This window comes from Manis pentadactyla, chromosome 17 (assembly GCF_030020395.1).
Source record: "Manis pentadactyla isolate mManPen7 chromosome 17, mManPen7.hap1, whole genome shotgun sequence".
In the NCBI taxonomy this organism is placed as follows: Eukaryota; Metazoa; Chordata; class Mammalia; order Pholidota; family Manidae; genus Manis; species Manis pentadactyla.
The window spans coordinates 14,584,895-14,602,938 of NC_080035.1; the positions used below are offsets into that span (position 1 = coordinate 14,584,895).

Consider the following 18,044-nt stretch of genomic DNA (forward strand, 5'->3'; position numbering starts at 1 on the left):
ATGATATCAAGCTGCTTCTCAAAAAAGTTACCCTTTTTACTTTAACATCTTAGTGAACCAATTTGAAGAAAAGCCAAACTTTTATGTGATTATATAAAAACATTCTTTATACTGACCTTTCATTTTACTCAAATTGATCCCTGGTGACTGCTCACATTTCTTGTAAACCAGAGCTGAAATAAATGTAGATAATGACCCAAATAAAGAACTTAGAGTCAGAAAAAATTTAGTCTGGTTTTTCATTCTGAAGATGAAAAAACTAAGTCTCAAAAAAGTGAAATGACTGGCTCAGTGTGACACAGCGACTCAGAGGCCACACTGGGTCCCAGCTTGCAGCCCGAAGCGCTCTCTGCTCTATACGCCGGCCCTCTCAAACACAGCTCGCTTCCTCTTGAGTATTTTCCTTCTTTTAGAATCTGTCTCTTACAGATGACTAACCTCATTCTCTATCATCCCTAAAAATAACATTAACACATGTCAAAACAAAAGTGGGGTACAAAATGAGTTCCTTTGAACCAGGGTTCTGTTAAGCTACCTCACATGGCTGCAAAATTAAAATCTCTACTGTGTTAGGAAGTTGGGTACAATGACAGAGAAAAACTCCTACATGTCAAGAAGAATTGTAATAACCCAATATAAGACAGTCCAGGTGCTGGGAGGACACGGAGAGGGATGCCACCCCTCTTACCCGAGTCCAACCACGAGGCCCTCAGTTAGAGTCTCTTGATAGCGGCTTTGCTCCTCTCCCCAGCATGTGACCCCTTCGCTGCCTCCTGACCATGTCATGGCACTCACAGCCGAGCGCACACAGCTTCCTGTTCCAGACCGGGCTGCCTCCCTGCCCTCAACCTCCAGGGCCCCCCAAAACCAGCCCTGCTGAGGGGATCCTCGGGTCAGGGCACAGAGTGAGCTGAGTGGGATGGGGCGTAGGGAGGGGAGGGGAGCCACAGAAGGCAAACGCAGAGGAATTTGTTGAGATGGTGTCCAGGGCTTTTTGTCTTTTTAGGAGGATGGGTTTTAGGGTGTAAAGGGGACACTGACAGATTCACACTGTTAGAGAAGCTGGAGAACTAACACAATGGAAAAAATGACAAACTCGCTTGTGTTTGATTTTTTATTAATTATATTATATTAATTATTTCATTATAGGATTTGTTTATTATAATTATATTATAGTCATTATAGGAATTGTTTGTATCTAATTAGCATGTAGTGCAATATCAGTGACACATAATTTGTGTTGTAGAACTATGCTCTAAATTTCATTAGAGCTTTACTCATTGGTAATAATACTCTTAATTTGTTGCTTCACATAATAAGCACAACCAAAAATTAAAAGAATGTTTTGCAAAGCAAGGTCCAATAGTGTTTTTTTCTCCTGCCCCACAGTTCCTGCCTCCCACCTTGCCTTCTTGAGGTCCAGGAGAGCAGTTATCAGGCTTCTGTGGACTCTTGGTGGCATGTACACCGCTGGTGATATTCTGCAGCTTTGAAATGGCCGCAGTGGCAGTGGCAGTAATGCAGTCGTTCACTTACTCACCAGGTGCTTCCTGAGCTTCTGGGATGCAGGAGGCCTGTGCCAGGTGCTGAAGGTGATACCTAGAACTAGATGCAGCCCTGCTGTCTGGATGTTCACAGCACAGCCTCCATGCCAGTTTGCATACCTGGCCACATACTCCTATACACCCCATAGCACTGATTCATTTGCAGTGATGTTTATCACTTAAAGGAATATTTTCTTTAAGAAATGTATATATGTATATGTATAACTATACATAAATGTACTATAATAAAAGTATACATTACAGTTGCTTAGTCTGTATTTTGCCCATGCTCTCCATGGTGTTTTACACTCTCAGCCCATTTGAGCTAGCGCAGCAGCCTGGATGTTTCCTGTACGCAGGGAGCCTTAGAGCAAAAACCATAAATGCCCTCAGCCAATGAGCAACGTCCCACACTATCCTGAGGTCTGTGTGTGGTGCACTTGGATTATTTCTCTATGGCCTGTCTTTATGCCATTACTTTATATTCCAATTAATAGTTTGATCCATAGTGGCTGTCAGAAGGTGTGTGAGAACACTGGGCCTGTTGGAAGCAAAGGAAGACTGTGTTGCTGGATGTTAAAACACAAGTTTTACTGGAAATAAACTCGCAGACACAGAGAACAGACTGGTGGTTGCCATAGGGAAGAAGATGAGGAGAAAGGTGAGACAGGTAAAGAGGAGAAAAAGTGGGACTGTCTGGTATGTTGATCTGGGTGATGGTTGGTTACATGAGTGTGTACACACGTCGGAATTCACCAAGCTGTGCACTAAGATTTGCGCATCTTATTGTATGAACCCCAATGTAAAAAATAGAAGCCTCGATATAAAAAATAATTTCTAATTTTAGCAATGCACTTTAAAAAAGAAAAGGAAACAAAATCATGAATTCAAAAATTAAAAACAAAACAAAACCCAGCATTTACAAGAACTCCATGTGCCTTGAGGAAATGGTTGAGGAAACGCAGGGTAAACATCAGCAGGCAATGGCTTCATAACCACTGTCATCACCTGCGGTGATGCACCAGCAGCCGCATGAAGGATCGCTGGAGGAACCAATGGCTGGCGATATAACATTGCTTTAGTGGAAACAAAGGCAGCAGAACACCAGTTACTGTGTTTGATGCTGGAAATACCTCTCCACAGGGAGTCTGCTACAATAACCTCTCCCACACTGACTCATTAACGTTTCTATTTTCAGAAAAGACTTACCTTTGCTAAGTGCATTTGCATGGCGCTGTGGTCAGTGCTTCTGAGAATTTTGAGAACCTCCCAAGAATTTTAAAACCCCTTTTTCTTCTACGCATTCTAGTGGTAAGCATGGTTTTTTACCCACCCTTGCTTTTCCTAGCTCCACTTAACACCTTGGTGAATTCTGTTGACATGGAAAGCACAGTAGCTTTAAACATTGGCCAAATATGGTTTATGTCTTGGAAAGAGCAAGACCCCAATATAAGCTTGAAATCACCTGGCCAGGAAATACCACAAGAGATCATTCAGCTTCGGTGACTATGAAAGGACATGGCAGTAAGGGTCTCCTGCCAGGGCCACCTTGTGCATAACAAAACCAAGGCCGTCTGCACACCGTCAGCCGTAGTTGAGGCCACCTAACTAATCTTTTCCTTGGCTGTGGCAGTCTAATCGCTAGGCTTAAATTTAATATTGAATGCTAACGTTTGAAGGCTCTCAAAAATAAAAGAGACAAAAATAGAAAGGATAGAATATATAAAGACCTGCTGTCTCTGAATATAATCAGCAGTTGCGTCTATGAGAATGATCAGAACACTGAATGTGCTGGCGTCCGGTGGCAGCAGGAGGGCGCCCTTCCGTGCCTGTAAACAGTTGCCGTGACAGTTACTTGTATTTTTTTGACATGTGTTTTTGACCCTCATGTACACACAATGATAATAACATTTGGTTCCCCTTAAAGATTTGTTTGCAATTGAGGCATCTTAACCCATAAGACATCCTCTTGATGCCATCGTCTAAGCTCCACATTCTCAGATTTTCCAAAAATCTTCATCTTTTGCTCCTATTTGAATTTAAATAGAAGAGATGAATAAATAATTCTAAGTAAAGTGGGAAGGTACTTTGGATGGACTCTAAAACCTCAAATTTTTATTTTGGACAGGCAGGCAAGCAGCTGTGTCTGGGAAGGAAGCAGTGAGAGAGGCCACTACCCACAGAGGCTGTGGCAGGGAGTCAGCCTGGGCCTGGCGAGGGGTCCGGCCGGAAACTGAGCTGAGGCCTCGGTGAGGAGCAGAGTCGAGCCGAGGGAGGCACAGGATCAGGGATTAAGAACAACCCAGGGCCAACAGGGCCATGTGTTTCCTGCCTCTGTTAGGAGATGGCTCTCTCCTGACCAGTGGCTGGGCCCCGCTGCACTGCTTGCCAATTATGGGCTGGCAGGAAAGAGCCAGGGAGAGTCCCAGCAGACACCCAGCTCACAGCCTGTATGGAGAAGATTATATGCAGAAGATTAAACTCATATTCTGTTGCCAGGCAGCCTTCCACACATGCATTTAATATGTTTATTAAGTATCTATCATGTTCAAGGATATATGTATAAGCAAGCCACTGTGCCAATTACTACTGTCAGATAACAGAAGGTAAAGTAAATATTCACAAATTGATATTTTGCCCTTCCTTTAGCCCAAGTCTGTGAAGCCTGTAACGTGGTTTTCATTTATTGGACTCGGTGTTTTTGTTGCATTGTAATGGGCTTAGTGAAGAGGGACATTCCAGTGAAAAATTCTTTGTCAATAACTATAAACTCATATAGAGAAGTAACATAGGATGCATATAGGGATGTTTTCCAGAACTTCACATCAGATAGAGGAAGGGGGATGTTTGGATTACCGTTTCAAATATTTTAAAATATTTACCACGCACATAATTTGTGCCAGAAAACACAATATGCATACTTCTCCAGGAATGTTCAAGCAGAACAGAGGAGGGTAAGGCAATTGAGTTTGGAGAGGTGGGCAAAGGGGTTCAGTCCAAAGTCAGGAGGGAGGGGCTGCTGGCTGGCTGGAAGCCACCTGTGAGAAAGGACAGGAACCTTTCTATGCCAGAAGACCCCACCCACTCCATCAGAGCAAGAGCTGCTATAAGATAGGCAATCACAGACCACCAAGTCTGCTTCTTACCTGTAATTTCACAATTGCTCTAACAGGCATTTGTCTTCAGGACCAGGGAATAGGCCTAGCGTGCCTACCCCCTACCCATCCCACCACTTCTGCCTGCTTCCAATTTCTAGACTTTCAAACAGAGAAAAACTTCATTTCTCATTTAGTGATAAAGGCACTTACCATGTGAATGCCCTTTGGGGTTAATTATTTAGTGTGACTGAATATCAACTACAATGTAAGTTTTTAATATTAACAATCAAAAATCAGATCCTTCCATGCTTTTTAAGAATGAGGAGAAATTAAAGTGGGCAGAAGGTCATTGAGTATTTAAAGTAAATGTTGCCACCAGCCAGAGAACTGAAGATAAATTGCATACTTGATGGCTTTGCCAGAGATTGAAATTGAACACATAGAAGCTATGTATGGACAAAGGTATTTTTGTTATGCATTATCATTATAGAAGCTATACGTTACTTATGAAAAATTAGTGAGGGTCAGCCTTTTGTTCAAACTAGCTGTCTTCATATGAAAGACCATTCCTAGCGATGTATTGATGTGACTTTCATTGTATCAGTGAAAGAAATTTCTAACCTGTGAGTAAGAATAACCTCAAACAATGATATGTTTTAGGCAAATGTATTCAGTACCTTATAATGGCCTGTATCATCCTGTGCTATGACCTTGTTCCCCTCCTAGAAGCAAAGATCCTGTTTTGTTTATCTCTGTATCCCAGTCATAGTAGATGAGTAGTAGTTGTTCCATAAATATACACAGAAATGTTTGAATCAGAGAATGAATGAATGGATTCTTCTGCCTGCTAATCAATCAAGAAATTGTAGACAACCGTGGTAAGTAGGATTTCTATGCTGACGTTTTTATAGAAATTTTTGATGTCAGAAAATTCAAAGCACATCTTCTTCTTAGAAGTAGGACATCTTCCAAAAAGTCAACACAGTATCTTCTGCCCTGCTGCCTCTCATTCATCCTTCAATACATGAATTAATTAGTTTGCATGCAACTAACTCCAAGTAGCCAGAAAACCAGCTGACAGTAGTTCAAACTATAAGGACATTGATTATTTGCTTATGTAGAAGATCAGGGGTAAGTGACTCCAGGGCTGGTTCAGCAGCTTAACAATTTCACCAGGGTTATAGGCTCTTCCATCCCTTCCCTCTGCCACCTTCTGCTTGTTGCCACATGGCCATCAGATGGAGGCTGCAGCTCTTTGCATCACATCCTCACTCTGTCCCAAGTCAGCAGGTGGGTATGCCTTGGAGGGGAGGAGAGACAGTGCAACTAGGACAGTAAGAGCTCTTGTTTTGCCTGGGCAGAAAATCTTTCCCAGAAACCTCCTGACATCTTCCATCTGAGGTCATGTGCCTTCCCCTAGACCAATCACCAGCAAAAGGGAATAGGATTGCTGTGCTTCACTGCAGCTAACAGTGAAACATCTGACTTCTGTTTACAAAGAAGAAAGAGGGAGTGGGTAGTGGGTAGGCAATTAGAAATGTCTGCTGTGCCACACCTAGTCTTCAGCTGGAAAATAGGAATCAGCTGTGTTGTCCAGTCATACCTCCAAGAGCTCACTTCTCTTCCAGAATTATATTCTGGCTATTTATATCACTTTACTGATGGTTTTTAAAAATCATGAGCTTGAGGAGGAGTCTAAAATATATGGGCCCTGCCCAGAATTACAGGGCTTTAGTGAGTCATGTCCCTTCCACGCTCTGGCTCTGGGTTGCTTTAATCTGGAACATTTTTATGAGTTATAATTTACAATATCTGTGTTTTTCCACCTTGATTCATATGAAAGAGGATTCTTAGGATTACAGTGCACTTACCTAAAAGGAAGTCGATTGTGTCAGCTGTGGGAAGCACATTAAAGGTCTCGACATGTTCATCAATTTTCATCAAAAGGTATAAGGGTCCACAAAGTCTTGTGGTTTAGGGAAAATTTTGATCCATTTAAGTGAATACAGTAGTGTCCATTTCAGTATTTGGAATGACTTACTTGAGCTCTTTCTAGATGAAAACCAAAGCTCAGAGTAAATGCATTCCAAGTCCTCAACACATACTTCAAAGCATTCAGCTGTTCATCAACTTTCTGAGTGACCAGCGGCTGTATAGCACACGTTGGTCCCCAGGAAGCAAGCTTCCTCAAATGACAGGCCTTCCCTAGTATTTATTCTAGTTTCTCTCCTGGGCTGGCCTTCCCTAGACTTCCTGCCTTGAACCTTTTATGAATCATTATCAATTCATGTAAGAGATGCCTTAAAATGGTTTTGAAAAACTCTTGGGAGGTGTGCTTCTCCCAATCCACCTAAAGAAATATATTCCTGTAGATGCAAGGGACATTCATAGAATGACACAAAAATAAATAAATTCCCCAAATGCCTTGCTTTAAAGTATATATCCCTGAAACTCTATGATATGTGTTTCTCTGGAGTAAGTTAAGTTTGGTCTGATATTGTTTGTGTCAAAACTTTGTTGATTTTTAAACAACTTTAGACTCTCATTTGGGGTTGGCGTGTGGCTGTCTTGCTGTTGGCAACAGAGCAATGCTAGTTCCCCGCAGATGGCCTGGCAAGACGCTCAGGTGGCAAAGAACGCACCAGTTCCTTTCTGCCCAGAAATTTCAGAGCCAATTTTCTGCCTCCCTGATGGTGCATTTTAAGTGTCTTTACAACTTTAAGAGTGTGATTTGGGGGATAACTGAGGGGGGGCAATTTAAGGGACTTTTCCTTTGCCTTGTACCATCATAAAAATGTATTAAAAGTACTAAAAAATACTCATCCTTAAAAGGCTATTCTCTTACGGCAGAATAACTGAATTATGTGAAATGTCTAAAAGAGATAACTAATTTTCTATAAATGTAGCATAACTAGACACATAGGAATTTACTTTCTATACCTCTTTTGAAGTTCTTTTTTTTATGTTTACATAATGTACCTGAATACACACATACACCAAAGTAAAGAATGGTGTTCAGAACAATTATTCCAATAACTGCCATTGCTCAAACCATTTTTAAAACTTCATCTTTTAGAATTGCTTGGAAAAGAGTCACAACTCTTATAAGCAAACTAGTCTCATTATTGTATAATTGTACCTAGTTTTGACTAAAACCCCAGCTTGATCACCTTATTGACTAGATTTGGAATCATTGAATCAGTCAGAGCATGTCAACACTAGGTGCAATGGTAGAAATCATTTGTTCTAATCCCCTTAGTTTCTGATGAGAAACTTGAAGCCCAGAGAAGTTACTTGACTCACTGAAGGGTACATGGTGAGCAAGCGAATAGTTTATGTCAGAGATCAACTCCAAATATCCTTTGGCTGTTTTTTAAAAATCAAATCTATTTTTAAAGAACACGTAATTGCCACCATTAGCAATATTAAAAAGACTCTAATGTGAACACTGCAGATCCTTCCAGAAGCAGTCCAGAAGTGTTTTGAGCAGTGACAGCATTATTATAGTATTTCTTTATGTGCAAAAAATAAACTTATCATCTTATTATAAAAATGTTTTTCCTTATATAAGTTCTATTATGTTTGAAGGATCAGTTAAACTGTAGTCATATTTTTATATAGATTTCTTAAATTAGCAACAGAATAAAACTCTATCAAGACAATAGTTTAAGTGTTCCTTGTTTTTCTCATTTCTCATAGAGAACATCTGCAAAATGCTGCAGAATCTCCAGGCAGGGCATCCTGGGCTGAGGCAAGGCTGTGCTGTGCTCTCCAGTGGGATGGCCCCTAGCCATGTGTGGCTATTTAAGTTTAAATTTCAGTTAATTAAATAAAATTTAAAATTTAATATTCAGGCCCTCAGTACTCAGCCACGTTGAGGTAATGGCAACCGTATTACACACCACAGGTATAAACATTTCCATCGGCACAGAAAAGTTTATTGGTGAGTGCTAGAATTCATATAGTCAGTATACCTATTTTATATTTTAATTACTGCTTATCTCTTACATTACCCCTGGAAAAGTTGGAAAGTGGCAGCAAATTTTGGAGAAAGTATTTTAAATTTGTTCTCTAAATGTCGCTAGCTATTCTGCATAGTTTACTTTTTTAAAAAGGGGAAAAATGTATTTTCACCTACTTTATTATTTGTGTGGAATTCATATCAATTGTCACGTTCCAGTTGCTAAATTTCCTTAAAGTATGCTGAAGTTATGGCAAAAACCGTGTTAGTGCTGCCAAAAGCTATTGGCAGAAAGGTCAGTTCATTAAAACCCCTTTATGATGTCATAACATTTGAAATGAACTAGTCTGGGCATAATAGAAGAGTTGTTACATCAAGTTCATTCTTAGTAGCCACTTTATTTGTAAAGGTCTTAAGTTACCTATCTCATTAATTCTAACATCTGGAACGAACAGTCCGTGTACTACCAAGGAACGGGTCAGCTCCGAAGGCCGCTCTGGCATCACGCCTCACATGGACTTGCAAGCTCCCCTGCCTCCCTGTAAGCAATTCAAAGGCAGCAGCCCACCCTCCATGGCTTTTGCAGGCCCGATGGTACCACCTGGTATCCTGACAGTACAGTTCCTTTAAGTCTTATTTGAACAAATAAGTGAATATTCGACCTACCTGTCCTGAAAATCATTACTTTTGACCTCAGGCTCATAGGGTACATGAAATGTGACTCTTTTCTTTTTACCGTGGAGTAATATCTACTCTACCACTAGGATTGAAATCCCTGTGTGGCTGTGTCCTTTTGCTGAATGAAATCAAGAACCAGCGAGCCACAGGGTCTCTCTCACAGAGGAAGGCTAAAAGCTGCCTGTGCTGTTGGAATTGCAGGAAGAGCACATCCAGTTTTAAATTAAAGATCAATTAGGAAAGCTACAAATACTGTAATAAAATTAGAGAGGATCCAGAAAATAAATAACCTGTTTTTAGTGTCTGTGTATCTATACACAAAATATCACGCAAGCACACATATGTACATGTTTTTCTTTCCTATATATTTAAAACAAAATGATAGTTCTCAGAAGAATGGGATTTCTTTGGAAATTGAAACTGTAAATGTATGTCTGCTGGGTCTCAGCTGGAACAGCTGGGCAGTGGTCCTTTTCAGCCACTGGGAGAACGTTGGTCTATGCTGAGATCCGTTTTCCCTGCTTCTGGCATATCTTGTTCCTAGTGTAAATGCTCGAGGCATGTTCTGCACCAGGAGAAATCTGAAGCTCTAACCCAGTTCAGCTCCTTTTCTTTTTTTTATAGAATTTTTTAAAAAATTAAATGTCTCCTTCCCAATTAAATGGATGTTAAGTCTGACTAATTTTTGCCAGACTCACAGTTGCTGTTGTGTCCTGTGGCCTGAGGCTATGAGGCATCTTAAGGGCTTAGGGGAAATGAATTCCTTCTGTCCTGCAGCTTCTGGTGTTGGTCATGGGATAGTGATAATTTCTCAATTCTTCATTTTTAGATAACAGTCAGCAGAGATAGTGGTGAAGAAGTGAGTTCCCCCAAACACGGGAAAGAGGACCCAGACAACATGCCCCACGTGGGCGGCAATACTTGGGCTGGCGGAACAGGTTGGTAGCACTGGCGTTCCCCAGGGTTGGGCTCCTCAAGACTTTACAAACCCAGGTGGACAGCACACCACCCCTGAGAAGGCGCAGGAACTAGCTTGTCTTCTCTGTGTCCCCCATTGATCAGTTGGACTGTGCCTTTGCCCTCTGTCTCAGCATGACATCAAGACATGGAAAGACCCTGGCATTTGGAGTCCCACAAACTGCCACCCTGTGACCTAAAACCATTCTGACCCTCCCTGAGTTGCTTCATCAGTAAAAAGGGGTAACGTTAACTCTCTCACCAGCTCATGCTGAGGATTCAATGAGATTACTATCGCAAAGCACTGAGCACAAGACCTAGCACAAGAATGTATTCATTGAAAGTGTTAATCCCATCTCTTAAATTCCATGCCTTTGGGATTATGCCAGAAATCCGTAGTAAATTCTTTCTTAACCAACTGCCTTTGAAAGGAATGGTCCTTTCTTCCACATCTCAGAAGTGACTATGTTGAGGATGCAGGATTTTGAGATAAGGAAGTTTGTTGTGGTTTGAAACGATGGCTGTGGTCCATTCCTTATTCTTGGCTGCCTGACAAGAGCATTGTTCTCATGACTGCTGTCTTCCTCTTTCCTCCGTGGCAGCTGGAGCAGACACATCTGCTGGGCTGCAGGAATAGGGCCAGACTGTGCGCACTGTCTGATCTTATCTCTGCCGTGAGGAGCGCTGGCACCAGCTCGTACTTCACCTTCCCATAGAATGGTCTGTGTCTCTTGGCCTTGACAGCCTCAGGAGGAAATGGGTTTCTCTGCTGGGACAATGTGCTATCAGATAGGCTTGTGGGCTTGTCTACTCTGTTTATTCATCAAGCATCAGCCTTAAAGAAAGGGTATTTTTGGAAATGTCCTTTGATCTGGAAATTAGTGTCAAGCCAGCCAGATTTAATCCATATGGAATACACTGTGGAGTGAGCTGGCCAGATGTAGTTTCCCAGCAGTGGGCTACTCCGGAGTGGAGGTTCTTGCTCGTTACTCAACTTGAATCTACTAGTTCACATGTCTGTCCAGACTGACGACCCTGCTTTGCTTCCACCAGACTTTATTTTTCAATTTATCACAGTTCATTTGCTACAAATTCCTTTTTTCTCTGTTACCCTTGTCCCTAAGAATTCTGTACGCTGGAAATGAGGTGTGAGCCAACAAACCATTTGATTCCTCTTTCATCCACAAAGCCCCTCCCCAGCCTGTCCTCCTCATTTTAGGAACTGATTTAAGATGTCCAAGATTAGCTTCAAGATTACACCATGAAGTCTAGAAGCTCAGGCAAGCATTTTCATTTAAATAGTACCAGTTAAAGGCTCTTGGAAGTGGAGGTCCTGAAGCGCTCTCCTTGCGCCCTCTCTGCCCCATGACTTTCCCTGTGTGACTCATGCTGACCGTCACTCACACCAGCCTCTAAACAGTTGTGGATCCTTCCTCCTTTCACCACAAATGATGTCATCTCAGTGCCTAGGAGTTTTAAGCTCTAATTCATGATCCACCCACACCTAACCCAGGAATGGAGTCAGGTCACAGAAACAGCTGTTCCACATCTATAGCTCATCGTCATTGTTCAGTTACTGGTTCCTTTTGCCTATAGGCTGTCCATGAGTGAGAGCCAGGAATCACACACATCTGAAGGAATTTTCCACCACATATTTCTAAGTAATATGTGGTTGAATCAAAGGGTGAAAATACTATAATTAATAGGCTGTTATCATGGTATTTCCCAACAGGAAGTGACCTACCTAGACTTTGATAAGGGAAGCAGTACATACTGAGTTCTTGCTTTTAGTTTATTACACCAATTACGTCTCCAAGGGAGAAAGAAAAATGTGACATAATTTAACTGAAGTCTAAAAGCTTTCAAAATTTCCACTTTATGAAACTTAGAAATGATCTCATGACTGACAGTTTAGTAAGAGCAATCACTTACTTAGCTCTTATTTTGTACCAGATAGTGTTCTAAGCATCTGGCAACTCCAGAAGTAAATAATATCACTGTCCGCATTTTGCAGATGAGGACACTGAGACAGAGAAGTTGTGGGATGTCCTTCAAGGATACATGACTAGTGCATTAGAGCCAGGACTGAAACCCAGGCAGTCAGGCTTGACTATACACAGCTGTCCTGGGTAATCTTAGTGTACTGTATTCTACTGCTCCTCTGATACTGGATTATCTTCCAAGTTCCCAAAGTATGTGTGAATGAACAAAAGAAACTGACTACTAGTATCTTAATCATTACAAAGCAGTGGCAATAAAATGGTAGCCTGGAAGCCAAATCTAGCCAATATATGTAGTATTTTGAAGTAATTTGCATTTGAATGTATTTAAACAAGGCAAGTCCTCTCTAGTTAGCCAATATCATCACCACTTATAATATTGTCTACCTTGTCTTATAGGTAAATATTTAATTTATATTTGCAGCATAAACAGTTTATAATATTATATAATGTACACTTGCAAGCATGCAAACTTGGGTTTATACTGAAAAACTCTTCTGAAGCTGGCAATGTTTATTGTATATTATTCTAAGCTAAAAGTCAAAGTTGATATAGTAATTGCAACTTGGCTTAAGTCATTGATCTGAGGCATGAGTTGGTCACTTAACCTCTCTGTGCATCATTTTTATCACTTGCCAAACGAAGTAATTAGTATCTATGGCCTAGCTGTCTCTTATTTTAATGAAAAATAGGTAACATGTGAGGGAAGAGGAGTTTTCCTCATTTAGTAACAAATAAATGTGAAATATCTATGATGTTTAAGCCATTCTTGTAGGTGCAGAGGTACAAAGGTATATCAAATATAATCCCATCCATCATACAGTTGATGAGAAAAGAAAATTAAATATTAAGGGGTAACAGTGAGCAAGAGCATTGACCCCTATGAGGCAGAGCCATCAGATGAGCTGCCATGGAACGTGGACTGACCCTTGGAATAAGGGTGTGACCTGGCTGCATGGAAAGGGAAATCACCCTAAACAGGCGGATGCCCTTTGTTTCCAGAGGAAGGTCGTTTGAATGTTTAATTGCTAGTTAAGTACAACTAGGGACCTCATGGGACTGCCTTAGGGCTGTGGCCTGACTTCTGTTCTGTGGTCTGAATCAGACTTACCACCTGGATTTTCTTGGTTTCCTCCCAGGGGGGAGAGACACTGCAGGTCTGGGTGGCAAAGGTGGTCCTTACCGGCTGGACGCAGGCCACACCGTGTACCAGGTCTCCGAGGCTGAGAAAGAAGCAGTCCCCCAGGAGGTGAGGAGAGCTGCAAGAGAGATGGGCCAGAAGGCGTTTCAGCAGAGGTGAGTGGCCCCTGTCACATCTATAACAGTGTCAGCCAACGTAGTGTGATGTCATCGTGGACCCCTAGCAGACCAGATTTGTGAGATTGTCCACCTCATGCAGCCACTTGGGCCCTAGGCTGAAGCCCATTGCCACCCCTGATCCTAATGGAGGCAGCTAAGGGGACATAATCCCCCATCCTTTCTACTCAGGCCCTTGAAATGTATTGATTCCATATGACTGTAGAAAAAGGAAATAAGCACATTAGAACGTAAAACCAAAGATATTTCTCTTAAGAGAAATTAAACCCAAGTCACTCCATCCACCTCTGTTCCTAGGCCACATAGAGAATTCAGATAACTGCATGTGATGATCCCTTCCTGCCCTCAGGACCTTGCAGATTTATGTGGAAACAGGGCTAGTACCCACACACTCACACTTAGTACCCACACATTCACACTCCTGTTACACAAGCAGAGAAGGGCAAGGTCAGTGGGCTGTCGGGTGGAACCTGGGCCCAGCCAGGATTTGGAAATTCCAGGAAGGGAACACTGAAACTACATGAGCAAAGGCACCGGGGCAGGATGAGTGTAGTGTCCGTGGCGGGCAGTGCCTGCTTGCCTGTCTGGGGTAGAAGGTACCATCGCGGGGGCGGGAGGTGAAGTTGAATGTGGAGGCCCCAGTCAGTGGGTGGAGGCTTTGAAATCCAGGCCAGCGAGCCTGTGGCTTTCAGATAATCTGGAGCCATTCTGGGCCACTTGGATTGGAATCATCTAAAACATGAGAATCCACCTGATGCTTTCACTAGACCTCCACGTATGTTTTTCAGCTAAAAGTGAGAAATACCAAAGGACCAGCCAGACCTCTTTCTGGACCACGGGAATCAGTAGGGCTTGGGAGGCAAGTTCACATGTTGTGCTCAGTGAAGGGGCTGCGTGCAGTCAGAAAAAACCATGCTCAAGCATATGCGAGTTATGAAATTCCTCCCACGTGGAACATCTGGTATTACATTCCATGCTGGGCTTACGCATCCCACAAGTAAACAGTACAGAACAATGGGGACAAAAATGCAGGTCCCCCTGCCACGCCCTCAGGAAAGCCTGCCAGCCTTCGGGCCCCCACATCCTCAGCAGGTAAATAGGCCTAAGTGTTACTCTCAGCCCCGCTGCCGGCCTCCCTGGAGACCTGGAACAGTTTGTTTATCCTCATTGTGCTGGAGTTTGCTCTTCTGGAAATAGGTGAACTCCCTCTCTCTGCCACTCAGGTTATTCATGACGACAGATAAGTATGTTAGAAATGAGGGCAGCTTTAACTTCTCAAAAAAGGCGGGAGGAATGCTATAATGAAAAGTCCTGTTAGAACTAAGTATAGCTCTAATTTCATGTAAAGTATCCATTTAGGAACAGAACCAAACAATTAGATATGCGTCATTCCCTCCTCCCCAACTAATGAGTTCCGATTGTTGCCAAAACCTCCCAAGTAATTGTCCAGCCTCATATGTTTGCATAAATGGACAAGCGGATACAGTGCTGTGACACACAGAAGTCCCCGGGGAGGCAGGAAGCCCTGTTAGTAGTGCTGGGCACAAGCATGCAACCCCTTCTCTGATATCCACGGCAGAGATAAGGGACCTAGTTTATTTATGATCATTGCCCCACCAGGGAAAGAAGTCAGGGATCGTCTGTGAAAATAAGGCAACTAGATTTAAGGGATGTGAGAGAGGAAAGAGAGGAAGTGGGGAGGGGAGTTAAGTGTGAAACCATGCACCTCTACTAATCACCAAAGAGAAGAATCTATGTCTGGGGAGTCTGGGGAGAGGGAATAGCAGAAGGCGGTTGAAAGACAGGCGATGGCAAGGGTGTGAGAAAGGAGAGGAAGAAATTGAAACACTTGGGGACCCTGAACCAAAGCACCAAGAAAAAGGGTGCTTTCTACTTTGGTGTAGTAAATACTCTGATTCAATGAATATTCAACTTAGTGCTGCTAAAGGTTTTTTCTTTAACTTTATTATGGAACTTTTCAAGCACAAAAGTAGAGAGAAACATATAAAGAACCCTGTGGACTGTCCCCCCCCATCCCAACTTCAAGAAGAAACATCTGGCTCCACTCCCAGTTCCCACCCCTGGATTATTTTGAAGCTAATCCAAGATGGCCTATATTTTCATTGTAAATATTTCAAAGAGTATATTTCTGAAAGATAAGGACTCTTTTAAAAAATAAAAACTCACAATGCTATGATCAAGTCTTTAAAAAAGTAATAATTCTTCACTATCATCACTGTCTTCACTATCTTAAAACTATTTTGCTACTGTTGGTATATATAGAATGAGGTCAGGTCCCTTCATTTATGACTTTATAGCACCCTGTACCTTTTTTGCATAGTTTGTATAATGATGGTACACACATGCCAGTAATGGTATCACCTTTGAATACTTAATTCAGAGACTAGCAAGCCCAGACTGGCAGCCCGAACTATCCATCAGTCAAGAGGTCCACCGTATTGCCTCGAAGAGCCAAGACCACTGATGGGTTCTTGACATTATCAACATAGTCTTTACCTACCATTCTTTTGCATCTGGATTTCAATTAGATACTCTTCCAATACATCAAGGATTGATTCACTTAGGAAGATTAACAGGTAGACAGCATAATACATGCAGAAAACAGAACAGAAATGTTATACCAACAAAACATGAATGAAACAGATGGTAAGGTACTTTTAAACACCTAGGAGAGTATTTTAAGATGGGCACCAGCTGTGGAAATTGTACCCAGTACCATTTGCAAAACACATCAGCCTTAGACAGTAGGTTTCAGCTTATGTTTGTTTTCTTCCTAATTGATCTAAAATTATAGTATTTAAGTGTAACCTATAAGAAAAAGTAAAGTGAGAACTAAAATTCCCAGACTCTTATGTAACAATAAATATACCCTATAAAAATATACTGTGCCAAGAAAATGCAGTCAGTCTACACAGATTATTAGGATGTTGAGCAGCTGTGCCCTGCAGTTTTGCTCAGGGTTAAAGCAGCAGAAAAACGTATTTTCAACTAGTTTTGTGGGCTTGAGAGTATTAGTGCCAGGAAGCTTATCTGATCCACAAGCTAGAATTTCCTATTTTCTTCCCCCATTTCCTGCTTCGATATTCATCTTTCAGAACTATCAGCTTTGAACACCTTCTAGGCGATCTTTCTGGAAGCCGGCACAAGCTGGGATATGATTCCCAGATCTCTTCCTAATTAAAACGCCACGTGGTGTGCTTTGGGTGCTGCGCGGTCAGGCCAGAGGGAGCCTGTAGCTGGGCTCATTCTGATCTTTCCGCAAAGACCAGGCTGCCCGAGATGGCTTACCAACTGCCTGGCTCCCTCCTTCACGCACACGTGTGTGTGTGTGTGTGTGTGTGTGTGTGTGTGTGAGGCTCTATCTACTTTTTTCCCCTAATCTCCCTTCCTTGGGAACGGGTATATTGGCTTCCCAGGTATGAAGGGGGGAAGGTAGCATATCCCGCAGCGTTCATTATGCCCAGCCTCTGTCAGCCTTGATCCTTGAGGCATAACTTAATCTAATGAAAATTTATAGAGAGGCTTAAAAGATTGCCAAAACTAAATATGACAGGTATTGTTCAGAGGTCAGGTCCTATACACATAGTCCTCGCTCTTCAGAACAGAGTAAACGGGATTTAGAAGGCACCGTGGCATGTCACCTTGGCAAGCAACCATTCAGATATTTTCTATCTTTCAGTTATTTATCTTTTAATAGTTTTTTTCAGTGTTTTCAAAGTGCTATCTAATAACACTTACTGAGTGCCAGGCGTTGTGCTAGGTACTGGAAATTCAAAGAAAAAACAAGACTTCTTTCTTCTCCCAGAGAATAGAAGAGAAAATATCAGTGTGCATCATATGGAGTAGAAGTATTTTTCATTAAATTTGGCTCAGTTATACAGACACACACACACACACACACACACACACACACACACACACACACACGCCCATGCATTTGGGTGTGCTGAATCTCAAAGTAAAGCATATTTCCTACTGTGGAAAGTAAAGCTTGAAAAACACTGGAGAGAAATAGACACATCAACTAAAAGCAATAAGGTGCAGAGGTTCCACAGTCAGTATCTGTACAAGATACGGGAAAGGGGTTGATCAGTTTTACTGCAGGGATCAAGCCGGGCTTCGTCAGATGTGGCCTTTGAGCTGGAGCTTGAAACCTGAGTTGGCCTTAGCTAACCCAGCCAGTGGTAGGGCAGGAATTGAAAATCTGCCCTGTGGTGGTCCAGGCCCAACATTAGGGGATTCTAACAAGCTGCCAGCACTCTGCTCTGTGGTAGATAGTTCTTCCCTGTGTCCGTTCTGACAGGGAGGAACAGAGACCATTCATTCTTGTCAGCATTTGGGGTTTCCATTCTAGCCATGGTGATAAATGTATCCTTTAGGTAAGACTTCCAGCCATGCGCCTAGGATCCGTACCTCTGATGCTGCACACACATGTACACACACATACACACGGCAGCTTAGCAAGTTG

General features: G+C 42.2%; 1 protein-coding gene across 5 annotated transcripts in view; it reads left to right on the top strand.

Annotated features, from left to right (window-relative positions):
* Positions 1-18,044, top strand: part of VWA8 (von Willebrand factor A domain containing 8) — a 392,879-nt gene that overhangs the window by 316,958 nt on the left and 57,877 nt on the right. For 4 of the 5 annotated variants that reach the window (XM_036932428.2, XM_036932430.2, XM_036932427.2 and 1 more), the window contains 2 exons: positions 10,111-10,219; positions 13,378-13,534. In XM_036932428.2, the coding sequence (XP_036788323.2) occupies positions 10,111-10,219; positions 13,378-13,534 (266 nt within the window). Of the gene's footprint in view, positions 1-1,389; positions 1,700-10,110; positions 10,220-13,377; positions 13,535-18,044 lie in introns of those variants that run through there. The other variant, XM_057494495.1, reaches the window with a different exon arrangement.